The sequence below is a fragment of the Danio rerio genome, chromosome 5 (assembly GCF_049306965.1).
Source record: "Danio rerio strain Tuebingen ecotype United States chromosome 5, GRCz12tu, whole genome shotgun sequence".
Lineage (NCBI taxonomy): Eukaryota > Metazoa > Chordata > Actinopteri > Cypriniformes > Danionidae > Danio > Danio rerio.
The window spans coordinates 67,492,652-67,520,000 of NC_133180.1; the positions used below are offsets into that span (position 1 = coordinate 67,492,652).

Below are 27,349 nucleotides of genomic sequence, written 5' to 3' on the forward strand. Positions count from 1 at the left end.
ACATCTCATAGTATAGACCATACCCACAAATCAGGCTAAATTATATCTACATGTTGTACATTTTGATGTTATTTTGCAATGCAACATTGAAGCAAGAAGGTCGCTGGTTCGAGTCCCGGCTGGGCCAGTTGGCAGATTTGTGTGGAGTTTGCATGTTCTCTCCATGTTGGCGTGAATTTCCTCTGCGTGCTCTGGTGTCCCCCACAGTTCAAAGACATGCGCTTTAGGGGAATTGACTCAACTAAATTGGCCGTGGTGTATGAATGTGCTCGTGAATGTGAGAGCGTATGGGTGTTTCCCAGTACTGGGTTGCAGCTGGAAGAGCATCTGCTGCTCAAAACATATGCTGGAATAGTTGGCGGTTTATTCTGCTGTGGTGACCCCTGATAAATAAGGGACTGAAGGAAAATGAATTGATGATGATGAATGAATGAATGATGCAAATATAAATAATAAAAATGAACAAATCATTACTCAAATGAAAGCATTTTGTGAAGCCCATGATGTACATGTTATGTTTTTTAAACACTTTTATTGTTTCAGAAAAAATGTGATACATACATAATGTATTAGTAACCAAATACTAATCAAAGAACACCCATCCCATCCTGACAGAGCCATAAAAAAGTATGTATTCACATGCGAACAAATAATACATAAACAAATAAATGGAAAATAAAAAATGAACTATAATAAGATAAAATAATAATAAAAATGAAAAGGGCAAATTTGTAAAAAAGAAATAATAAATAAAAAATACCATTATGACATTTCAACACATGCATTCCAATGAAATTTACAAATATATTCAAGTTAGTCATTACAAACACAGTGCACATTATTACAGTCACATTGTTTGGGATTACTAAATGGTAAGTCCATTCTTATTTAAAAATTAAACGCAGAAGTCCTAAATCTTGTAATATATGTGCTATTTTTGTTTGATTGAATCAGTCTTTCCTTTGCTTTACATGAAGACATTTCCTTAATCCAGAGAGAAAAAGATGGAGCATGAATACTTTTCCAGTGAATGGCAATCTGGCATTTCACATGCAATAGACACAGATTTAAAAACTTCTGTTCATATGACTTCAGCAATAAGGCAGGTGGGAAAAGATCAAGAATACAGATTTTAGGGCAAACAGGGATTTCTCTACCAATAGTTTTAGAGATCACACCTATTAATTCTTTCCAAAAAGTTTGCAGGTGCTCACATTGCTCACAAAATACACTAATTGAATAATTATAGGACAAAAATCGGGAAAGTGGTCATACAATTGTGGTCAATTTTTCATTCATTCATTCATTTTCTTTTCGGCTTAGTCCCTTTATGAATCTGGGGTCGCCACAGCGGAATGAACCGCCAACTTATATATAATGTTTTTACCCATCGGATGCCCTTCCAGCCGCAACCCATCACTGAGAAATGTAGTAAGTTTAGTTTATTAAATTCATCTATAGCACATGTCTTTGGACTTGAGGAACCTGGAGGAAACACACACAAACACGGGGAGAATAATCCAAACTCCACACAAACGCCAACTGACCCAGCTAAGGCTTGAACCAGCGACTTTCTTGATGTCATAAAATAACATTGTAATATAAAATGTATTAATAATAAATGAATACTGAATAAATAAAAGATAAGAAATAATAATGATAGAACAATATGAACTATTTTGATCCACCAAATATTTTGTGGCATTATATATATATATTGTTATACTCGTATGCATACTTGGGTATTCTTATCAATTCTATACATTTGCATAATGTAAATTTAACTCTCTCCAAATGTAAAGCAATTCCCTTGGTGTGAAAAGCAGCATCAGCTACTCTGTAACATCTGAAATAAAAAAATCTGAATCTCAATTCACAACTATTAAATAAACAAAAGGCTTACTTGACTGGCAATTCAACAAGAATAAAAATTAAGTGCCAAAATTTGATCACCTTTAGTGGCTATTCAAAAGCAGTTAACAACTTTAGTGTTCACACTATAAAGGCAATTCAATCCAAGTGTTTTCGATGGAAACATTTCAGACCCGTTTACACAAGTAGCCTACTTAGCTTTATCCACTCGGGATTGAATTAGTAAATATGCATTTATATAGCATGAAAATTGAAGCTTGAGAAATGTGTTATGCTAGTGGCGATAATGGTTTTTGAACAAATGTTGGCTGCTGACTTCTTGGAACCAGAACTGGGATTTTAGTGGTAATTTGAGTATCCAAGTTTACAAACTTTTTTTATGACCCAACATCTTTGATCATCTTAGAAAATTACTATCATATACTGAAGGTGTGTATACCCTGTTGTGTGGTGTTGCTATTATAATTGTACATGTATTGTTGAAACTTGTGAAATTTGACACAAACACACACACACACACACTCAAAAATATAACTCATTGGATGAACTCAATTTAATTGAGGGCAAGATTTCCATCCAATAAATTTGTTTAGCACCAACTAAAAAAACTATTTACACAATTAAATGCAATTGAGTTGGTCTAACATGCTTTTAACAAATAAAAGTTTAAATACATTTGTATTTTTATTTAACTTAAACTCAAAGGTCTGATAATATCATGTATGTCTATTAAGCATCAGCTTCTGCAAGGTGCTACCCTCAAAACTCAAAGCCATACATGAAACTCTTCTAAACCTTCAAACTAAAGTGTAGATTAAACTCTAAAATATGTCTTTCTATTAATTTTAAACACCATAAGATTAATTTTATTGTCAACATTTCCCTCTCTTAATGCAATCCCATTCAGAGCATTCTGTGTACTACAGATCCCTAAACCAGGTAGTTGGACCAATTCCTTCATGTAGTCCCAACACAAAATGCTTAAGTTAACTTAATGGTTTACAAATTTAAGTAGACTGAACATAAAACAAATATTAAAATTAGCCAACGAAAATGACAAGAATAGGGTATATGCCGAGCTAGTGCTGTTTCCATGCTGATAAACTTCCGGTTTCCTGTCATTGTTTGTTTTTTTCCATTTTAAACGATACCTTTTACAACATCGATGTTGTAATGTAGTTAAAATACAATCAGTTAAATAGACTCTGGCATTCATTTAGTTGCTCAAGCGCAGAACGAGACAAAAAGCCGTTTACACACACTCGCCCGTCAGAATCGGCAGGCTAGCACAGACGCTCTATTGAAAATACTGGGGTAAAATAAATGCTCATATTTTAATGACATGGCGGGGGAAAATGTAATTTAATGCAGTGCTTCTTGTACAATCCGAAACCCACTTTATATCGGACATCACTCAGCCAGTGGAAATCGCTGATTTTTAAAGAAAACAGACCTTAAACATGCCGATTTTGCAATGCAAACAGTTCACAGGAAGCGCTTAACCCAGGTTACTGGCAAATTAAAAGTCCTGTTAGCATGGTTCGGCATACACCCAATTGTGTTGTTTCAGCTCATTTTAAACGGGTAGTTTGAAGACGCACAGTCATCATTTTTAAGTGCAGATAGAGTGTAGTCTGAGCATTGACAAAGCTAATTAGGAGTCTGCAAACCTCTGATTGTCCAAATTTTCAGTTGTGCTGATGATCATCAGTGGTGTTAAGTAATAAACTACAAATACTCAAATTACTGTAATTGAGTAGTTTTTCCTCAGAAATTGCACTTTACTAAGTAATTTTATAAATGTGTACTTTTACCTTACCTTGATTTTTAGTGCAGTATTGTTACTTTTACTCCACTACTTTCCTTCAATCTGCAGTTACTATTTAATTTTTTCTTGCCTATGGGGATTAGAGAAATTAGTGCTGTGATTCCTGTCCAATCAAATTGCACATAGAAGGTAAATCACATACTGAACTACCTCAAGACATGGGCGATTTATAATTGCAGCAAACTGATTGAAGCATTAAAAGTGTCCAAGAAGATGTAAAAAATCTTTACACGCAATGACCCAGAGACTGTTTAGATGCATGTGACTGATGAGAAGATGATGTTTTATGATGTTGTGTGCCTGCTGGGCAATAAATAAATGCACTACATAATGTTACGTTTACACACATCCACAAATTACTGTATATATAAATGCATCAGCTTTTCACAGCAAATTACAATTGGAGCTAAACTATGCTGTACACCGGCCCTCCAGGACCGAGTTTGCCCATCCCTGATCTCATCTCTTTTTCACAACATGCAGACCAAAGGCTCTGGATTTTGTCAAAAGGGGAAAAGTTTGTTTGTTATCCACATTTTTGTAAGAATAATGTCAAACCGCAACAGAGATTGTAACGTTTAAACACATTTATGTTTGTGATTGTCACGTCACGCTTGGTTTGGTAGCAGCGTCACCAAAGTGTTAAAAGTTATGAACAATTAATATAAAACCACTCATCAATAATGGCCAGATATGATGTGAGGGTTTGATGAATTTTGCTTAGTGCCATCATAATCTTGTCAGTTTTCTCGGATCATGTCAAGAACAATAACACTAATATTATGCTAAAGAATATTCATTAAACTATAATGTAGTTTCACAGTCGGTTCAACTTTTTACAAAATTTAAGTCATACTGTTTTCATTCACTTTGGCAGTGATTATTGAAGATTTTGACACATTACTTCATCACCTCGGAAAGGACTGTCCTCAGACTGCATATAGAAGTCATCCTAAGAGGTTTGTTTTCCATTTTAAATAAGATTACAGACCATCTGTAGGCTTTTAAGAAGTTTATTCTCTTCCTGAGATACAAGTTGGATGATTTTCTAAATCTGTCGAATAGTCACATTACAAAGTTGTTAATTCTTATTGTATAATAAATATATATATATAAAATATACAATAAAAACTGAGTTTAACAATAATAAGAATATTAAAAATGAGATAAAACAAATGAGAAAGATCTCTCACATTCAAAAGTTAAAAGAAAAAGCAGAGAGTTTTTAACAAGTTACAAATTTAATTAACAAAAGCGTTTGGTAGACAACTGCTTGCATAAAAGACTAATTGTCCCAGAGAGATAGTGTGAAGGAATTCATGAAAACTTAAATTCATGGGTACAAATCTGTAACTTTTAAGTTGTCGCTCCAGTGACAGCTCTCATTCATTCATTTTCCTTTAACTTAGTCTTTATTTATCAGAGGTCGCCACAGTGGAATGAACCTCCAACTATTCCAGCATGTTTTTTATGCAGTTTTTTTTACTTGTAAATGCTTTCTTTGAAAAGACTTTACTCCTCCTAGATCATTGGTCTGATTCACACCAATGTGTTCACAAAACGCAGGCCAAAGACTCTGGATTTTCCTACAAGTGACGCCGTTTTTGTTTGTTATCCACATTTTTGTTAGAATTACATAAAACTGCAACAGTGGCTGCATCTCCGGCAAAGTTTAAACACATTTATGTTTGGGATTTTTACATCACACTGACAACAGCACATCGGTTTGCCAGCAGCCAAAGTATTCAAAGTAATAAACCATTAATATAAAACCACTCATCATTAATGGCCAGATATGCTGTGAGAGTTTGATGAATTTAGCTTAGTGCCATCAAACTGTTCTTGCCAGATTTCTTGGATCATATCATGAACACTAACACTGATATTATCCTAATCATCAAACTGTAATGTACTCTCACAGTCTGTTCAACTTTTCACAAAATTTAAGTCATACTGTTTTCATTCACTGTGGCAGTGATGATTGAACGTTAAGTCATATTACTTCAACATCTCATAAAGGACTGTCCTCAGACTGCATCAAGAAGTTATCCTGAGAGGTTTCCCACTTTGAAGATTACAGACCAACAGTAGGCTTTTAAGAACTTTATTCTTATCCTGAGATACAAGTTGCATGATTTTCTAAATCTGCTTCTTATTCACATTATACAGCTGTTTATTCTTGATCTAAAATAAAAAAAAAACATAAAACAGACAATAAAAACTGAGTTCAACAATCGAAGCATATTAAAAACCAGATAAAACAAATGAGAAAGATCTCTCACATTCAAAAGTTAAAATAAAAAGCAGAGAATTGTTAACCGGGCACAATTGACAATTATCCCAAAGAGCTGTGTCAAGAAATTCATGAAAACAAAGCCAGTTTTATATTTAAAAGCAAATATATTAAAGGCTTAGTTCATTTAAAAATGACAGTTTACTAACTACTTATATAACCTCTATGAGTGTCTGTCTTTAACAACAAATCATTTTCAGGAACGCTGAAAACCTTTTATAGTAGGGAAAACAAATACTATGGAAGTCAATGGTTACAGGTTTTCAACATTTTTAAAATGTCTTGTTTTGAACAGAAGAAATTAAGTCAAACAGGTTTGTAACAAGTGAAGTGAAAGTAAATGACAGAATTAAAATTTTTCGATGAACTATCCCTTTAATAAAGACGTTTGGTCATGCTCTCCCTCATCATGGTGGTGGTTCTGTATTTTCCTGTTATGGGTCTTCTCATGTTTTTTCAAGCTGTCCATTCGGCTGAAACTCTTAAAACAGAGTGAACACATGTAAGGTCTTTCATTAGAGTGAACTGACAGATGCTGTTTCAGCTCTGTATCTGTAAAGTAGCACTTTCCGCAATCAAAGCACATAAAAGGCTTCACCAGGGTGTGTCTTTTCTCGTGCATCCTCAGACACCCCAACAGATTAAAAGTCTTTCCACAAGTTAAACATGAGTAAATTTGATCCTTATTATGAGTTTTCATGTGGTTCTTCAGGAATAATGCCGTACTATAACATTTATCACATTGATCACAGTGAAATGGTTTTTCTCCAGTATGGTGCGTCATATGTAATTTGAGAGAGGATCCATGTCTGAAACTCATCCCGCACTGATCGCAGGTATACGGCTTTTCTCCAGTGTGGATTTTCATGTGGATGTTATAGGCTCCTTTCTGGGAGAAGCTCTGGCCGCATTGATCACAAGTGAAGGGTTTTTCTCCTCGGTGAAATCTCATGTGCAGATTAAGACTCTGTTCATAAGGGAAACCCTTCCCGCATTGATCGCATGTGTACGGCCTCTCTCCAGTGTGAATATTCATGTGTTCATTATAGCATTTTTTGAGTGTAAAACCCTTTCCGCATTGATCACATGTGTACGGCTTTACTTCTCTGTGCACCATCAAGTGGCTCCTAAGCAAATCTCTCATCGGGAAACTCTTTCCGCAGTGTTCGCACTTGTGCGGCTTTTCCCCCGTGTGAAGCTTCATGTGTCTCTGAAGGTGGTCTTCTCTCCCGTAACTCTTCTCGCATTGATCACATTTGTACGGCTTGTATTCAGGGTGGAGTGTCATGTGGCTCCTGAATTGTAAACAGGTTTTGAAACTCTTCCCGCACTCATCACATGTGTACGGATTCCCCTTGGCATGGATTTCCAGGTGTAGTTTAAGGCTTTGTTTGTATGGGAAACATTTCCCACATTGATCACATCGATACGGCTTCTCTCCAGTGTGGACTTTCATGTGCACCTGAAGATTGTTTTTTTGAGCAAAAAACTTTCCACACTCTTCACATTTGTACGGCTTCAGTCCGGTGTGGATGCTCATGTGCTGCTTTACCTCTCCTTTGCTTCGGAAACTCTTCCCACATTGATCACACTCATGCGGCTTCTTTCTGGTGTGGATGAGCATGTGTATCTTTACCTCTCCTTTGCTTCGGAAACTCTTCCCGCATTGATCACACTCATGCGGCTTCTCTCCAGTGTGGATGAGCATGTGTATCTTTACCTCTCCTTTGCTTCGGAAACTCTTCCCGCATTGATCACACTTATGCGGCTTCTCTCCAGTGTGGATGAGCATGTGTATCTTTACCTCTCCTTTGCTTCGGAAACTCTTCCCACATTGATCACACTCATGCAGCGTCTCTCCGGTGTGGATGAGCATGTGCTGTTCAAGGTATACTTTAAATGGAAAACTCTTCCCACATTGATCACATGTGTGTTTCTTTTCTCCACTGTGGTTGATCATGTGTTTCTTAAGGCTGCTTTTATATGCAAAACTTTTCCCAGATTTATCGCATGTGTGCAGCTTCTCTGCCGTGGCTTTTCTGTCTTTCTGCTTCTTTTTATTATGGACTCTCATGTGAACCTGAAGGTGCGCTTTACATGTGAATCGTTTTTTGCAATGGAAACAGGCGACTGATTTTTTGGCTTCTGTTTCTCCTTCCTTGTTTCCCTCCATGTGATCTGAAAAATATGATGAGATAAAAAAATATATATTTTTATTATTTTCCTTAATGTCAAAGTAACAACAGCATTATGCTGAATGATCTGCCAATATGAGGTTATTCTTAAGTTAGGGTTGGTAAATTGACATCCTGCTGTCTACTCTTCAGTTTCTTTGCCATCACATAATTACCCGGGAGCAGTGTTGGTTGTAATTATTTAACTAAATTACATTTCAACTGAAAAAGTAAAGTAAAGGTTTACTTTTTATTTTTAGGACATTTACTGTACATACTTTCAACAGTTTTGTATGAAGAAAAAATCCTGAGTAATAGTATTTTGTACACTATGAAACCAAATAAAAAACGATTTGAGGAACCAGATTGCAACAAACCATTTGAGTTTAAAAACTAATTCTAATGAGTACTGTAAACTTACTCTATTTGAGTAAACAAACTAATTTGAGCACAGTAAAACGCAATAAATGAAGAGAACTCAAACCAAAAGAGTACTGTAAACCCCAATAAGTTAAAGCAACTCAAACTGTTTGAGAAAACCGATTGCTAAAAACCATTTAAGTTAAACAACTAAAAGATTTAAGTTGAAGTAATGAGGTATTTAATTAACTCATTACCTTCAACACTGAGTTCAAAATTCTATTCAAATGAGTAGAATTAACTTTCAGTCAATTTTGAGTTAACCACACTCATTTCATTTGATAAAGTTGACTGTTTGGTTTTACAGTGTGGTGGAATTCGATTTTTCAAAATAAAGGTGCTCACTTTTATCAAGACAACTGCACATGCATAAGAAAACAAATAATTGTATGAGCAATTAGTCCATGATAATAAATAGAATTTTTAAAAATTTATTTTAGATTTATTTTTTGGAGAGAGAAAAAAAGAAAAAATATATATATATATATAATAACTGATTTATTTGATCTTTGCCATGATGACAGTACATAATATTTTACTAGATATTTTTCAAGACACTTCTATACAGCTTAAAGTGACATTTAAAGACTTAACTAGGTTAATTTAGTTAACTAGGCAAGTAAGGGTAATTAGGCAATTATTGTATAATGATGGTTTGTTCTGTAGACTAGTGAAAAAATGTATAGCTTAAAGGGGATTATAATTTTGACCCTAAAATGGTTCATAAACAAATTAAAACTGCTTTTATTCTAGCCGAAATAAAACAAAATCAAACTTTCTCCAGAAGAAAAAATATCATCAGAAATACTGTGAAAATATTTATTTGGAAAATATTTTAAAAAGAAAAAAAATCAAAGGGGGGCTAATAATTCTGACTTCAACTCCATTTAGGGATTTTAAAAGGATTTTAAGTAAACTCAAAAAAATGACATTTGCTATTTGTTGAAACTTATTTACAATGAGCTGAAACAACACAATTCTCAAGTCTTTTTGGGACAACTTAAACATTTTATGTTCAATCGACTTATATCTGTGAAAACTAATACATTAACTTAATTTCTTTATGTAGTTTCAGCATTTTTTGAAGAGTAGTACGGAGTCAAGTAATTAATAAATTACTTATTACTTAAATGATTTTACAGACAAAGTAATTTAAAAGGTAATTTAAATACAGTTTCAATTGTGTAATAAGTAACTAATCACTTTTTTGAAGTGACTTTTCTAAACACTGTCCAATAGTGAGATTGAAGAAATTTGGTCACTAACTTCATTAAAGGTAATATCAAAATATGCATGTCAAAAAAACTAAATTAATATTGCTTTGAATGACAGAATCTTGCACATTCATTCACTCCAAAAATGACTGCCATTTGTTCAAACTACTTATTTAAAATGTGCTGAAACAACCCAATTCTTAAGGTTTTCTTGCAACAACCTAATAGTTTTATGTTAAATCCACTTAAATTTGTCAAAAATAATAAGTTAACTAAATGCCTCTATGTTGTCCCAACACAAATTAATTCTGTGGGACCACCCAGCATTTTTACAGTAGTAGCAGATCTATGAAAAATATCTACACTAAACACTTTCAAATACATCAATATTTTCAGTATGTATACAGTGTGCATAGATTAAAATAAACCGAGAAACAACCAGCACATGTAAATAAATAGTTCATTTATTGATTTTGGACTCAACTGCGTCTTCTACTATGCTTCACTGGATTGTATCTTCAGTACACAATCTTATACTCATGTTTTTTTCTCTGCTTTGGTTTAATCAAAGACTTTTTAAAACTCTATGTACAGGAAAACAGAGCTGCTGGAAAAGTTGACTGGCACTAAAAAATATACTTGGTTTACCAACCTCTTTGTCCTTCAGTATCATCACAATGCTCTGTTCTGCAGGGTTCTGTTGTATCCTTCATGTTCTCGCTTTCCTCTATTTCCATGTGTGAATTGTGATCGTTGAATGGTAATTCTGCCAAAAAGAAATGAACAAGTTTAAAATAAAAACATTTGCATTTGTCACAGCTGATCTCCCCTCCATCACCCTCAGCCCTATGATCTGTGAAAAGCACGTTAAACTGAAAACAACAGGACACCAATTTCAGACGGTGTTTCTTTTCCAGACGCTGACCAACACAAAAAGATTACTGGAGCCAAGTTCCCTGTGGGTTTTAAATGCTCTGACATTCCCCAAGATAAAAAGCCAAATTACAAGACTTGATGATAACAAATCTTTGATCTAACATCTGTCGTCATCAAGTCTTTGACATTTGCATTTGTCCACCTACTGAACCCCCTGCAGTTTCAGGCAAACAGATGCGTTCAGCATAGAACTGAAATAAAATGGGACAAACTTATTAGAAAAGTTCAATAAGTTCCATACAATCATCTCAAACTCCAGACTAAATAACCCAGCTCTCACAGTCTCAGTACTTCCAAAAAATCACTTAAGAATTTTTTTAAAGGTTTTTTAGAGGTTGCTTAGGTTTTATACTTCTGGTACTACGGGTTAAGCTGAAACATGAACTCTAGAAAATATTTAATAACAATAATTAAAATAAGAATAATGTGCCAAAGACACCCAGAACTGTTCTGCAATGAATAAGACAGGAAAAAAGACAGGTTTCAAAAATGATGATAGAACAAAAATGTATTTTCCGTACATTATAATGAATCTTACTTAATTGTAAAAACATAAGTTATGTTAACTTAACAGTTTCAAGTTACAATACGTTTATTCTCACTCACTTAAATACATTTTTACAAAGTTATTTCAGTTATTGTTTACAGCTACTACATAATGTATACTTTTTTTGTAAATTTTAAAATAGTTTTTAATCAATGTCTTTAAATAAGTGGTATCATGCAGGAAATAAATGTTTGTGTTGTCATTAGATTTTTAAAAAGCCGTTTAACAAAGTTTTTTTTTATCTCCCAAATCATCTGTTTTTGCCCCTTTCATATTTTGTCACTCTTTAGTTTCATTCAAACACAAATACAGTACTGATGGCTGGTCATTAAGACGGCAATTAACCTTAAAAATGCGCTAATTTAGGGGGAAAAAAGGTCTGAAGGATTGTCAAATAAAGAAACATTAGAAGCTTTTGCACCATGCTTTTGCTTAAATAATTTAGACCAGGGGTGTCCAAACGTTTAGTATGAAAAAAACAACAAATATCATTGAGAGCCATGAGCTGGAGGTAAATATATAAAACTATTTTACATTAAAGTTGCCACAGGTAATTAATTTATTTGAAGTTAATAAATAATTTAATTTACTTCACTAATTTATTTAATAGTATTTCAAAATAAATCACAAACATTACTGTAAATCTACTTTTTAAATGATAACTCAATGCAATAGCATAAACAATCACATTTATAACACATAGACGTTTATTGCTGAACACACTAGTCAAGCAGAATCTGCCTTTGCTCACCAAAGTCTCTGCATTCTCAGGTGACATTTTAAACAAAATCTGATTAATTTACACCATTTAATTTAGCTTTTAACAGTGAAACAAACAGAGAATAGGTTACATAAATTTAATTTGACAATCCCAAAACCATCCCCATCATTTTCCCTCTTTTCTCAGATGGGATGGCAGGTCAAATCAAAGGTTGCCATGGACCAACCTTGGCCCGCAGGCCTTAGTTTGGACATCTCCAATTTAGACAATAAACAACACTGTCAGATAGTGGATTCTTATTTCCTCACTGTTTTATTAAAGGGATGGTTAACCAAAAGTTTTAACACTGCCGTCATGTACTCATGGTTCACTTCAAAACCCATTTGAGTTATACTGTTGAACATAAAAGAAGACATTTTGAAAATGCTGTTAGCTGGTACCCACTTCTCCAAAATATCCTCTTTTAAACACTAATCATATTAAATGCATGAAGGAAAATAAATAAGGAGGTAAAAATATAATTAGGGGGAACTAACCTTACAATATAATAAGCATGTCAGAAAGAACAAGGTTTTGGTTTAAAAAATGCCACCAAAACACTACATGAGCGAGAGCTCTGTTATTCTAGCAGAAGTGTAAAGTATAACGTTGATTTTACACATCAGTTCAAAACACAAAAAGGCAATAATAAATTACTTACATTTTAGACACAAATTTGTCTGTTGTGGATCTCTAAGCAACACACAGCAGTTCCTTGCTCAATAATTCTGCGATGAGTGAATCAATTAGGATGAAGGTTTCAATGACGCATCCCCAAAGTCTGCATACTACTGATACTCGGTCCTTCACAGAGCAACACTTTTAAAGCTCTTAACGCCCCTCCCCCCACATCCAATTGCACCCCCTTCAATGCCACACCTAATCTTAAATGGATAGTTAACCCAAAAATAAAAAAAAATACTCAGGCCTTTCTGAGTTTCGTTCTACTTTTAAACAAAAGAAGATATTTTGAAGAATGTTGAAAACCAGTAACAATTATAATTCATTAGATAATCAAAATATCATCTTTTCCGCAGATTTATGTGCCCTCCAGAAACTTGTGTTCTGTGAATGAACGTCGCCTCGTGGTTCCATCACAAAGAGGGAAGAAATCACTTTCTGCACTCCCTAACTAAGAACTCCCTAACTGCATCAGAACGGCAGAGTCACTCACTGTCTTCAAGAAACGACTAAAAACTCAACTATTTAGTCTCCACTTTCCTTACTAATCTGCAATTCAATCTCTGGCTCCACAACTAACTACACAACTTTAAAAAAATACTAATGTTTTGCTTCTTACACTTTCTTTACATAGCTGAAACTTGCCAACAGCACTTATTCATTGTTGCTCGTATGGTTCGGGTTGTGTAAATTGCTTCCTTGTCCTCATTTGTAAGTTGCTTTGGATAAAAGCCATAAAATGACTAAATGTAAATGTGTTCAACAACAGAAATAAACGTAAACAAGTTTTTAATGAGTAAAAAGTGAGTAAATGATGACTAAATATTCAATTCATTTAAGGGATAAACCCTTGAAATGCAACATCTCATTTTAAAGAAAGTCCCAAAAGGACACAACAATATTTATGTGAAGTATAATTTTTTTAAACACTACACTGTTAACAATTTCCTGTAGAATCCGGAGTAATTTACTGACAGCAGTTCACCAGTACCTTACTGTAAATTAATTACAGCAAAAGTACTGTATTCATATTTACTGCACCATTTATCTTGCTGTATATGAGCAATTCCATGCAAATGTCAACCTTGCCATGAAATAAATTAAGTTTTCACCAAAGAAACCGTCTCTTAAGTTTTTTTGTGTAAGCAAGTATTTTACTGTACTTTAGAATTACTCAAAAATGTATCTGTTAATGTTTTCAAACTATTATATTTGATTTACCAAAGTCACATCAGTCACATCCATAACAGAGAGACGTCACAGTCAGAACAACACTTTTTCCTCATAAATGTAAAAATATTAAAATAAATAAAATCAATCAGCATTATTATTAGCATTGTTTCTTTTGGGTTTGTTCAGTCTAATTCACAGAATTTCTACAAAGTATGCGATATACTGCAAACTCTTTTTTGGTCACATCCATGACACGTTTTTTTTGTGTTTATTTTCCTCATTCAAAATACAAAACATGTTACAGATTGACATTTTTTAGATCTTATAACCTTTATGGTCAGTTGTTCTGGAAAATATAAACAGATGTTTCAATATAATGTTAACATACTTACTATGTGAATTTACGTTTTGAGTTTTACTTCAAATGTCACATCTATAACGCTGGAATTGCTCATTTGTGTTTACAGTATTGTATATCTTTAATGTAAAATACAGTCATTTTTACAGTCCAACTTCAAAATACAGTAACATATTGCAAAACTGTCCTACACAAAATACAGTTCATCATATTACAGTGAAATACTGTGTTATTCATACTAATCGTTAGACCTTTAGCGTTAAATTCTTGATTTTCCTTTGTATATTTTAACATGTGTGATTTAATGAATGTCTTTAAATAATTGGATTCAAACGAAATACAATTTGAGTCTTATCATTAGTAAAACCACCATTAAAACCTCTAAAAGCTAAATAAACACAATCTTCAGAATATATCCAAAGTCTTTTTGTCTCATTCATACACAAATACAGTATTAATGGCTGATCATTAAGAGAGCAATTAGGATTTAAAATCCTTTGTGTCCATCAGGGCAGAGGTGCTCAAAATATACAAAAGGGCCACATGGAACAAGACTTTAAAAAGACTTCAGATGCCTAAAATATCAATGAGCCATTCCAGCATTATGGATGTGACATTTGCAGTAAAACTTAGAACATAAATTCACATATAAAGTATATGTTAACATTATTTTGAAACGACTATTTAAATTTTCCAAAACAACTAACCACAGAGTTATGGGACCAGAAAAAAATCAATCTGTAAATGTAAACTGTAAAAACAAAATACTGTGCGAGTTTACAGTATACATCATACTTTGTAGAAATTCTGTGAATTAAACTGCACAACCCAAAAGAAACAATGCTAATCTAAAGGATAAGAGTCGGCTCACTGTTAAACAAACACAATTGATTTTATTTTATTTGACATTTTTGCATTTATGAGGGAAAAATCTCCGTTATGAATGTGACGTATCTCCGTTATGGATGAGACTGATGTGAAATTGCACTTGTGTGACTTTGGTAAATCAAATATAATAGTTTAAAAACACAGACTTGAGTATTTTAAATTAAAATACTGTAAAATACAAGCCTACACCACAAAGCTGTAAAAACGCATTCTCTATTTTGGTAAAAACTTTATTTTTTTCATAACAAGGTTGACATTTGCATGAAGTTGCTAGAGCAGTGACACATTCCTTGCTGATTCTTAAATATTAATGCTTCCAAACTGATAAGGCAGCAAATGCTGTGACTCTGAAGACTTTAAATAGAAGCAGACCATTTTAAAAGCTAAAAACTTTCACATATTAATAACTATGGGGTTAGAAAAGTTTTACAGACCTTTATTACTTTAATTATGCCTTTTCTCTTTTTGTGAGGCATCTTTACTGCAGAAGACACACACACACACACACACACACACACACACACAACAATTCATTCATTTTCTTTTCAGCTTTGTCCCTTTATTCATCAAGGATCGCCACAGTGGAATAAACCGCCAACTTATCCAGCACATGTTTTACACAGTGAATTACCTTCCAGCTGCATCCCGGTACTGGGAAACACCCATACATTCTCATTCACACACATACACTACGGCCAATTTAGCTTACCCAATTCACCTGTACCTCTCTGGACTTGTGGGGGAAACCAGAGCACCCGGAGGAAACCCACACGAACACGACAAGAACATGCAAACTCCACACAGAAATGCCAACTGACCTAGCTGAGGCTAGAACCCCTTTCTTGCTGTGAGGCAATTGTGTTACCCACTGCGAACTGTGCTGGCCCTTTAGATGCATTATTTTCACAGTTTATGTTGGCATAGCAGTCAAAATAAGACAAATGGGCTCATGTATGCGACAAATTCTGGATCGTTGGATTCTGGATTTTTTTACTTCTTGGTCAGACCCTGTGATAGCTATTTACCACTTAGCTGTTGATTAGTTCAGGCCTGTAATTGCTACAATTACGATTGATGAATTTAATTTTAGTATGCCAATTCATTTCATATGGGACAAATAATGGAGCTAGACTCAGAGGGCTCAGCACTGTTAAATTAAGTCCTTATTTTTGGTTGGTCAAGTGACAAACATAAATGGCAGCCTCAAACCATTTAGATAATGAAATTATTAAATAATTTAAAAAAATCATTTGGCATAATTATTCTGTTGGATGTTTGTGTGGAAATATATTTATTTTTATGGCTAATATTTAATTCAGCAAGACCCACAAAGCTAAATTTCTCTTGCCCAGCTCTGGCCCACACAGTCAGCTTTTTCTTGGCCCACATGCTTTGAATTACGGTACATGACCAGACCAAGTCTGAATACCAGACAATGGCCAAGCATGGATCCTATCTGCGCCAAGATAGTAACCCATAACTGGGCCACATGTTGGTGCATCCCAACTGCAATGAAATTGATAAACCCATGAAGCATTGCGTTTTTTCTCGAAGCGATCTGATGGGTAGAATTTTTTTCTTTATTTGAAAACAGTAAAAATGTATTTTAAATGCGGGTCAAGATAGTCCAAACTTACATGGCCCACATATCAATTATTGACATCTGAGCCAAATACTACATTTCACATCTGGCCTAAGTATTGTGTGCTGCCTTAAAGACGATGCCACCTCTGCCAAGCCAGGGCCATGTGTGGCTCACGTGCTGTATGCCAGTGCCGCATGAATACCTGCTGTGCCAGATTTATGCCAAATCTAGGCCAAAATTCTTTGCTTCCTGGGGAGTAAAACTACCTGCAGTGTGTGTGCAGTGTGCTGCTTGTGTGTGTGTGTGTGTGTGTGTGTGTGTGTGTGCACTGTAAAAAAATCCTGGTTGCTTTAAAAATTTAAGCTAAATCAAATTAACCTTATGAGTACATTGAACTTCATTCATTCATTTTCTTAGTTTCTTTATTAATCTGGGGTTGCCACAGCGCAATGAACCGCCAACCAATCCAGCACATGTTATACGCAGCGTATGCCCTTCCAGCTGCAACCCGTCACTGGGAAACACCCATACACTCTCATTCACACACATACGGACAATTTAGCTTACCCAACTCACATATACCACATGTTTTTGGACTTGTTGGAGAAATCAGAGCACCCGGAGGAAACACGGGAGAACATGCACACTCTACACAGAAATGCCATGCACCTGACCCAGCAGTGGCAAGCGACCTTCTTGATGTGAGGCGATTGTGCTACTCACTGCACCACCATGCTGCCCCTACATTGACCTTATATTATGTTAAACTGACTTAATACAGCTTGCGTAACTTATAAAATTAGGTTGGAACATGATTAACTTTGTTAATAAAGTTACAATGAACTAAAACATATGTTGTCATGAATAATTGATCATATTTATTTACAGTGTGTGTGAGAGAGTGTTTGATATAGGAGCATGTTGTATAGGTTCAAATGTGCACTTGGGTAAAATATGTATCTGCATTGTGTGGAATTTCTACATTTTTATTTGGAGAATTTTAGTATTTCCCATATATTTTCTATATGGGTGGCCATTTTTTTGGCAAAGAGTTGTTTTTCAATCACTTAACCTTGATGAATTGTGTACTCTTTTTTTTTTTTTTGTCCAGATGGCAAACTTAGTCTTGAACTACCCAGATTAAGGAAAGTATTTTTCATTCATTCATTCATTCATTCATTCATTCATTCATTCATTCATTGAGTGATTTTGTTCATAATTGTCTTTAGGGATGCTTTGTCACTTAGAGCGTATTCACACTATGCTATCCGAACCGTGCCCAGGCTCGTTTCCCTGATCGTTTGTAAAGTGTGAGTGCTCTGAATCGGGCTCAGGCATGGTTCACTTGGCTGGTCCTGGCCCGGTTGGAAGAGGTGTTCCAGAGCTCGGTTCACTTGGGCTTTGTGGCAGTACACTTGTGTGTAAGTGCAAAACATGCCTGAGCCCGAAACTAAAAGCGAGACGTGACTTTTGAGGGACTGTTTTATATGTGTTTATTAATCATTCTTACTGTTCAATGAGCGCAAACTGTCGTAGATTATTAACGATGCAAACCCCTCACTGCACGACAGCTGCACCTTCAGGAAACCTAATACCTGCAGCACAACTTTATGAATGTCAAAAGTGGCTAAACTATTCTGCCAAATATTCGTCAGCCTGTCACTACATCTCAAACCACTAAACTGATATAACTAAAGAAATCTCCTCTGTGCTAAGTAAAAGCGCTTACTGGACAGCTCATCATCGACGACGTAAGCATGCCCAGGCCCGAATGTAATGTGAGTGCAGACTGTCAAGGGAAAAAGGATGAGGGAAAAGCATCCTTTGGCCCGGTTCAAGGCAACTGTACATAGTGTGAATATGCCCTTAGTCTGTATGGACTGTCCTTCGACTGCATATATAAGTTAACATAAGTTGGCCTGTCACAATAATCAATATGTTGACTTGTCGTGCAATACTTGGAGAAGACCTCAATCATTTTTGCCATTGCAATATATATTTACAAATTCACAAATAACGTTGAAGCCAATTTACATTTACATTGACGTTCTGACCAGTGTCAAAGTTTATAATTGGGCGTTTACATAATTGGACATTCAATAAATAATGGGACTTTTTATTAAATTATGGAATCTAAAAAACGTTAAAAAGATAAGCATTTTAAAGTGTTTATGACTATTTGCATTATTCTGTTATATAATCATTACACAATCAGTGGCATAAAATCATCTCAAAATGACAATAATATCTCCATTGCTATATATCGCACAACAAGAAATCCCTATTGTGACAGGCCTAAACATAAGAAGTTTTCAACTTTAAAGACTGTCACAAACCAATATTAGGTGTTTAAGAACTTTATTCTTTTTCTAAGATACAAGTTAGATGCATTTCTTAAACTGTTATTGACTGGCATTATCAAGTTGTTTCTGTAAAATTCTTAATGTTGAATTAAAAAAAGCACAAAAAGAGGGAATTCAATATATACTAAACAGAATATATAAGCTAAAGAGAATATATAAGCCTATAAAAACAGTTAAAACAATTGAGAAAGATTCATAACATTTAAAAGTTAAAAGAAAAGGAATATAATTGTTAGCAAGTTACAAAGTTAATTGACAAGAACATTTTGTAAACAACTACTTCAATAAAAGACTATAAACTATCCCCGAGTAATAGTGTCACAGAATACCTGACCTTAAAACAAACAAGCTTCATGATAAAGTTTATATCAAAAAGCAAACATATTTAATAAAGATGTTTCATTATGCTCTCACTCATCCTGGCTCTTTTTACTTCCAGTGCGGCAATCGGGTTTCTCTCCATTATGGGTCTTCTCATGAACTATCAAGCTTCCCATTCTGGGGAAACTCTTATAACAGAGTGAACACATGTAAGGTCTTTCATTAGAGTGAACTGGCAGATGCTGTTTCAGCTCTGTATCTGTAAAGTAGCACTTTCCGCAATCAAAGCACATAAAAGGCTTTGTAAGGCTGTGCCTTTTCTCATGCAACCTCAAACCCCTCAACTGATTAAAAGTCTTTCCACAAGTTAAACATGAGTAAATTTGAGCCTTATCATGAGTTTTTATGTGGTTCTTCAGGAATAATGCCGTACTATAACATTTATCACATTGATCACAGTGAAATGGTTTTTCTCCAGTATGGTGCGTCATATGTAATTTGAGAGAGTATCCATGTCTGAAACTCATCCCGCACTGATCGCAGGTATACGGCTTTTCTCCAGTGTGGATTTTCATGTGGATGTTATAGGCTCCTTTCTGTGAGAAGCTCTGGCCGCATTGATCACAAGTGAAGGGTTTTTCTTCTCGGTGAAATCTCATGTGCAGATTAAGACTCTGTTCATAAGGGAAACCCTTCCCGCATTGATCGCATGTGTACGGCCTCTCTCCAGTGTGAATATTCATGTGTTCATTATAGCTTTTTTTGAGTGTAAAACCCTTTCCGCATTGATCACATGTGTACGGCTTCACTTCGCTGTGCACCATTAAGTGGCTCCTAAGCAAATCTCTCATCGGGAAACTCTTTCCGCAGTGTTCGCACTTGTGCGGCTTTTCCCCTGTGTGAAGCTTCATGTGTCTCTGAAGGTGGTCTTCTCGCCCGTAACTCTTCTCGCATTGATCACATTTGTACGGCTTGTATTTAGGGTGGAGTGTCATGTGGCTCCTCAATTGTAACCTGGTTTTGAAACTCTCCCCGCACTCATCACACGTGTATGGATTCCCCTTGGCATGGATATCCAGGTGTAGTTTAAACCTTTGTTTGTATGGGAAAAATTTCCCACATTGATCACATCGATACGGCTTCTCTCCGGTGTGGATGAGCATGTGTTTCTTTACATCACCTTTGCTTCGGAAACTCTTTCCACTGATTTTCTTCCTGACTGATTTTTTGGCCTTTGTTTCTCCTTTCTTGTTTCCCTCCATGCGATCTGAAAAGTAAGACGAGATCAAATGTTTAGCAATATATATATTATAAATAGATATAAATATACAACCCCAAATCTGAAAAGTATTGAAAATGCAAATTGAAAAAGTAAGTAGTGCTTTCCAAATTTACTTTGACTTGTATTTGATTGCAGACAATCTGAATACAAAATATTTTATGCTTTGTCTGGTCAACTTTATGTCATTTGTAAATATACATCCTTTCCTGTCTTGCAGACCTGCAACACATTTCAAAAAAAGTTGGGACAGGAGCAATTTAGGGCTGACAATCAGGTAAATTGGTCAAAGTGATGTCAACAGGTGATTGTAACTAAGATTTGGTTCAAAAAAGCTGCATCCAAGAAAGGTCTAGTCCTTTAGGAGCAAAGATGGGCCGAGGATCGCCAGTTTGCCAACAAATACATGAGAAAATTATTGAAATGTTTTGAAACAATGTTCCTCAAAGAAAGATAGGAAGAATATTTCACCTAAACAGTGCATAAATTCATTAAAAGATTTAAGAAATATGGAGGAATTTCAGTGCGTAAAAGATAAGGGCACAAGCCTAAGCTGAACTACTGTGATCTCTGATCCCTCAGACGGCATTGCATGAAGAATCGTCATTCATCTATAAGCGATATCACCACATGGGCTCAGGACTAATTTGGCAAACCTTTGTTTAGTACCACAATACATAGTTACATCCACAAATACAATTTAAAACTGTACTGTGCCAAAAGAAATCCCTATGTTAACAGTGTCCCGAAGTGCTGTCAACTTCTCTGGGGTCGGAGGTATCTGGGATGGACCATCACGCCGTGAAAATGTGTATTGTGGTTAGATGAATCAGTATTTTCGGTATTTTTTAAGAGAAAGGCAGAGTGCAAATTACAGGAGGGTTTGGGGAGATTGACACCCCTAATTAATGCTTTATACCCCCTTAAGGACATCAAAACAAGATGTATGGGGTAAGCTCTTTAATTGTAAAAAATGGCTTTTTTAAATATTATCTTTCTTAAATATTAATAATTAAAAATGTATAAAATAAAAATATACATTTGACCCACCCAAACTGACAATTTTTTTTGTTTTTAATTATTTTTTTTTTAATTAGACACATAGTTTGTATAGTTTGACCTTCAGTACCCTCTAAAATAGTCACTAAATATCCTTCAAAACACTGAAAATGTATACATTTTATTAATAAATTAGATGTCATTTAAATGCATTCATAAATTTGAGTCACTAAAACATGTATTATCAAATTATTAATTATCAATTATCACACTTAAGAAAGGCATAGGGTTGTGTCAGTGGTAACTTGCACTTCTGTAAAAGGCATCATTAATGCTGAGAAGTGCATGGAGATTTAGGAGCAAAATATGCTGCCTTCAAAAACACATATATTTCAGGGACACTTATGCAGTTTCAACAAGATACAAAACCATGTTCTGCACACATTACAAAGTCCTGGCTGCGGAGGAAGAAGAAACAAGCACTTGACCGGCCTGCCTGCAGTCCCGACCTGTCTCCAATAGAGAATATGTGGTTGATTTTGAAGTGCACAATGTGTTAACGAAGACCCTGTACTCTTGCTTACTTTAGGACTTGTTTGCAGGAAGAATGGGACAAAATTACACCGGAAACACTTCATCACTTGTTGTATTCAGTCCCTAACCATCTTCTATGTGTTGTGAAAAGGAATGGCAACATTACAAAGTGAATGATTTACTGCTCCAACTTTTTTTTGAAACGTGTTGCAAGAAACAAAATTAAAATATGTGTTTATTTTGAAAAACAAAAAAGAATAAAAATCACGAGGAACACATTAAATAATGTCTTTTGTGCTGTCTGCAATAAAATACATAAAGTTAAAGTAAATTTAAAAAGCACAACTTTTTTTTATTTGCGTTTTTCATACTGTCCTACTTTTTATTCTGATTTAGGGTTGTATATTTATAGCAATGTTAGATAATCAATTTACCAACATGAAAAACTAATGAACAATACATTTATTAAAATATTTATTTATATTTGTTAAGGTTATTTTTTGAAAATAAAGTTCATTGTTAGTTTGTTAACTCACAGTGCTTTAAATAATGTTAACAAGCATTATTTAATCTAATCTTTAATATCTTTGCTATCGCATAATTATCCAGAATCCAGAAATATATAATCATTTTAATTGTATTACTTGTCTGCTGAAAATGTACCTGCTGACTGGGTTTTTTCTGTCGTTTGGTTTTAAAAAATACCTTATTTATCAAAATGGGAATAATAAATGGAAACCAGAGCGGCAAAAAAGTGGACAGGCACTAAATATACTCGGGTTACTGATGTATAGTCTTCGCTCTTCAGCATCATTAATGAAGAATCAAGAACAGACACCAACCTCTTTGTCCTTCAGCATTGTGATGCTCTGTTCTGCAGGGTTTTGTTGTATTCTTCATCTTCACGCTTTTCTCTATTTCCAAGTGTGAATTGGGATCGTTGAGTGGTAGTTCTGAAATAAACAAATCACGTTTACAACAAAGAAATTTACAACAACAAGCCATAGATCACAGCTTATCACACCTAAATGTCTCTCAGTCAACCTACAATCTGCGAAGAGAACATTAAAACCAAAGACAATTAAACCACCAGATTCAGACTGTTTCTAGACACTGACTAAACAAATCTTTAAACAGATCACTGGAGCAGTGTGAAGTTCCCTGCTGTTTAAGGATAACAGACATGCCGATTTAACACCTATTGACATTGAGATTTGTGTTTACCCACCTACTAAACCCCCTGCAGCTTTAGGAAACTACATTCTGCAATATCAGAAGCCTGTTGCACAAAATGAGTTGAACAAACTCTGGATTGACAAAAATCAAACAAATTCAGCCTGGTTAAGATCAGGTTAAGTTGTTTCACAATGCTTATACACATTATATAAACATTCTCTGTTAACCCAGAGTTTGTGATTAACACAGGACTGGATGCAGCTGAAAGTGTGACACCGAACAGCCAATTACAGGAAGTATGAGAGCACCGCATTGATTGATTTGAACAGCAATATGGTATCTTTATAAGGATTAAAGCTGCGGTCACACTGCACTTTTCTCCCCAGACTTTCATTTACACGCATGTGAATGTGGCAGCACAGAAACGTAAGGTCGTGCAGCAAGTTTCGCAATTTGCTGCATTGGAAAGTTATAGCTTTAGATTTACATTTAGTCATTTAGCAGATGCTTTTATCCAAAGTGACTTACAAATGAGGACAAGGAAGCAATCTACACAACTACAACAGCAACAATGAATAAGTGCTATAGGCAAGTTTCAGGTCTGTCAAGTCTAAGAAGGAAAGCATTAGTAAAAATGTTATTTTTTTATTTATTTTTTTGAGTACTGTTAGTGGTATGTACAGAGAGGCAATAGCAGATTAGGAAGTGAAGTGGAGACTAAATAGTTGAGTTTTTAGTCGTTTCTTGAAGACAGCGAGTGACTCTGCCGTTCTGATGCAGTTAGGGAGTTCATTCCACCAACTGGGCAGATTGAACGCGAGCGTTCGGGAAAGTGATTTCTTCCCTCTTTGGGATGGAACCACGAGGCGACGTTCATTCACAGAACTTAATTAATTAATTTATTAATCATTCTTACTGTTTATTGAACGCAAACTGTCGTAGTTTATTAAAGATGCAAACCCCTCACTGCATGACCGCTGCGCACTTTCAGCAAACCTCCTAATTTCTGCAGCATGAGGACTTTATGAATGTTTATGAGTGTCAAAAGTGGCTGATCTGTTCAGCGAAATATCTGACTGCGTGTCACCGCATATTAAACAACTTAAACGATATAACTGAAGAAATCTCCGCTGAGGAAGAGCCCTAACTGAACAGTGCTGCATTAATGACGCAAGCGTGCCCAGGCCCAAAGGTTCCCAGATGATTTATTATTATCAGTAAAATTCATAGCGTAAAAGCGTCCATTCTTTAACCGCTAATATTGCCCACAGTAGGGGAGAGCGGGGCACAAAGTAACACTTTTTGGTTTTGGCCAAATTATGAACAAAGTAACGGTGTTAGACGAACCATTTTTTTTACCAACAACACGCAAGCCTCTCCTACAAATGATCACTGAAAGTATGATCGCTGGATCTTTCGTGCAGTATTGCCAAATGTGCCAGTAATAAAAATTGTACTTTTTACCCCACCTGTGGGGCAGGTTGTAACAGTTGCCTAAAAGTCAGATTTCACTCAATTAATTTAAATTCAGTTTACTTTATTTTGTGTATTTCCTCAGTAGCTAATTTCTTCTTATTCCACACAGCACAGTGGGTTTATTTAAGTATTTATCTACTAAATAAACACTTTTGTATTTATTTGCATTGTTATCTATTGTTATACAATGCCTTTATTTGAAATATTATGAGCAATAAAATTATTTTCTTCTATTAAAAAATATTTTCTGTAATTAAAAAAAAATGTAAAAAGTTCCCAACATTACACCCAAAATTCAACAATTATTTTGTTGTTTTCCCAAAACTGGCTAGCATTCATTGTGTGTATTTTAGCCTTGAAGGCGGTAAAATAATATTAGCTGTTACTTGCATACTTTCACAGATTTTTTTTTTTTTTTAAATAAAAAAATGTTGACTGTAATAGAAAATACTTTTTCCTGTGTTTCTCATCCAAATTTTGCCGAACTTTTACAATAATTGGCAGGAAGACGTCTGCCGATATTGTGGTGAAAACCTCGAAGAATGCCATGGTTAACCCTGAGCAAATACCTTAAAACTTTGTGTAACATTTTACCCTGCATGTGATTTTGGTTAGAACTAAAAACGTGGGTAAAAAGTGTAAATAAACTACAAAATTTGTGGATGTGCGGGACCAACCGTGAAGTAGAGAGGTTTAAGTTGTTTGAATGACTGTTAATTAATATCTAGCCAACTTGGACATATTTAAACCATGTTATATTTCATCTGCAACAACAAAAACTTATTTAAACATAAGTTTGGACATTAATGTCTAAATGCATTACTCAAAGACCTGAGAAAATTTCTCTGCATTTCTATGAATGTATGTTCTCTGTATACTTTTAGGGTGTAGTATAAGTATGCAAATTGGTACGCAGAATGGTAGTCTTGAACACTTTGATTAGTTGGATCAGCTGTGTTTGATTCTACCAAAACTGTGCAGAGCTGTGGCCCTTCAGGAATTAAGTTTGAGACCTATTCTAAATGAACTAAAGATCTGGGACTTTTTGGCATTTAGTATGTGAACATTAAAAAATCTAGGCCATGATTTGAGGAAGTGGTTGTAAAAAAAATAGTCACACTTGTGGTCTTAGGGGTCAAAAATGACCACCATAGGAAATGAATTGGCAATAGGTTAAAATATGAACATTAAGAGAATATTTTGTTTGCAAAAATATTCACCATGATGCTAAAAAAAACTGCACAGCAGTGACACTATAAAGCACCAAGAGTGTAAAATAGACACCCACACATTTATGAAATAGTGCAATTGAAGCACAGAGAAATTTTAATGTATATTCAAATCCACAATTTCTTAGTAATGTCTAAACGAATAGAGAATTCCCAAGCAGTTTTATTAAGATAGTAATGCTGGAAACTTTTGGTTACAGTGTCATTACACATTATTTCTTTTTATACAACCAGATGGGTATTTTGGGTGCCAGAGGGCCTATTTTAACTGAAAATACTGCTATAACAAAAATGAATAAATAAATACAATTATCAAAAAATTTAATTGTTATTGGGAAGAAAATTATTGCATAAATATTATATATTACAACAAATCCCTCTAAAAATCGCTATTCAAGACCACCTGTGTAGTTCCCAGATAAGGAGCACCAGAGGGTTTGTGAAGCAAATATTCTATAATAATATATATATATATATATATATATATATATATATATATATATATATATATATATATATATATATATATATATATATATATATATAACAAGTAAATTTATACAAGTAACACCCATTTAAAACCAACCCACCCTCTCAGTATTTGCTCAATTTAAATGCCTAAACTGTCTTAAAGTTTTGAATTTTGAAGTATAAGTAATAAAAGTAAGGTAAGGTAAAGTAAATAAAAATGATTTTTTTCAAGAAAATCTTTAATGAATAAAAAATGCACTGAACTATACTGCAATCAATAAGACAAATCTAAAATTATCAGACTATACACCTACATTTCCAATGACAGCCACTACACATTAAAAAGTATGTTTTTTTTTTTTTCTTTACTTTAAAAAGTCTGTAAACTTGTAGCCCTAAAATTAAGTTAATAAACTATGTGCAATTATAATTGTACGAGATGGAGGTTATTAATTCCAACAGTTTTACACACTTAAAAAAAGAACAATTCAACGGATTTACTCACTTTTATGAACTTAACGCTTTTTACAGTGTACAGCTCTTTTAGTCATTTTACAGCTAACACATACTTCATGCTTAACCCTTTTCATACATTTTATACGATACAAAAAATGAATGTTTTAAAATAAGCGGCTTCAAACTGTAACTAAAACTTTTGTTTTGCCATTACTAAAGTCACAAAAAAAGCCATTTCACAAAGAGTTTACTTGATTTTTAGTGCCCAAATGTATATATATTTGGGCACTATTTTGTCATTTTTTCTTTTCATTTT

At 34.5% G+C, this 27,349-nt stretch overlaps 3 protein-coding genes across 5 annotated transcripts in view; 1 reads left to right on the forward strand and 2 right to left on the reverse strand.

The window, feature by feature from the left end:
- Positions 1–27,349, forward strand: part of lrwd1 (leucine-rich repeats and WD repeat domain containing 1) — a 779,065-nt gene that overhangs the window by 121,540 nt on the left and 630,176 nt on the right. The window lies entirely within an intron of this gene.
- On the reverse strand, positions 5,794–12,840 carry drll.3 (draculin-like, tandem duplicate 3). 2 transcript variants are annotated; one of them, XM_073950444.1, is made up of 4 exons: positions 12,706–12,840; positions 10,454–10,567; positions 7,630–8,171; positions 5,794–7,545 (listed from the first exon to the last, which is right to left on the reverse strand). In XM_073950444.1, the coding sequence occupies exons 2-4, from the start codon at positions 10,536–10,538 to the stop codon at positions 6,361–6,363; spliced, it is 1,812 nt and encodes a 603-aa protein (XP_073806545.1). In that variant the 5' UTR covers positions 10,539–10,567; positions 12,706–12,840; the 3' UTR covers positions 5,794–6,360.
- Positions 19,071–27,349, reverse strand: part of drll.2 (draculin-like, tandem duplicate 2) — a 9,034-nt gene continuing 755 nt past the window's right edge. The window contains exons 2-3 of the mRNA NM_001166446.1: positions 23,068–23,178; positions 19,071–20,680 (exon numbers count right to left, since the gene is read on the reverse strand). Of these exons, the coding sequence (NP_001159918.1) occupies positions 19,503–20,680; positions 23,068–23,125 (1,236 nt within the window). The 5' untranslated portion in view covers positions 23,126–23,178 and the 3' untranslated portion in view covers positions 19,071–19,502. The remainder of the gene's footprint in view (positions 20,681–23,067; positions 23,179–27,349) is intronic.

What these genes read in the sequence shown, in the direction of transcription:
- drll.3 (XM_073950444.1), bottom strand. Translation starts at nt 10,538, where the DNA reads ATGGAAATAGAGGAAAGCGAGAACATGAAGGATACAACAGAACCCTGC. An exon ending in TGATACTGAAGGACAAAGAG is followed by an intron (nt 8,172 to 10,453) that starts GTTGGTAAACCA and finishes CATATTTTTCAG; the next exon opens with ATCACATGGAGGGAAACAAG. An exon ending in GTTTCCGAAGCAAAGGAGAG is followed by an intron (nt 7,546 to 7,629) that starts GTAAAGATACAC and finishes AGCAAAGGAGAG; the next exon opens with GTAAAGCAGCACATGAGCAT.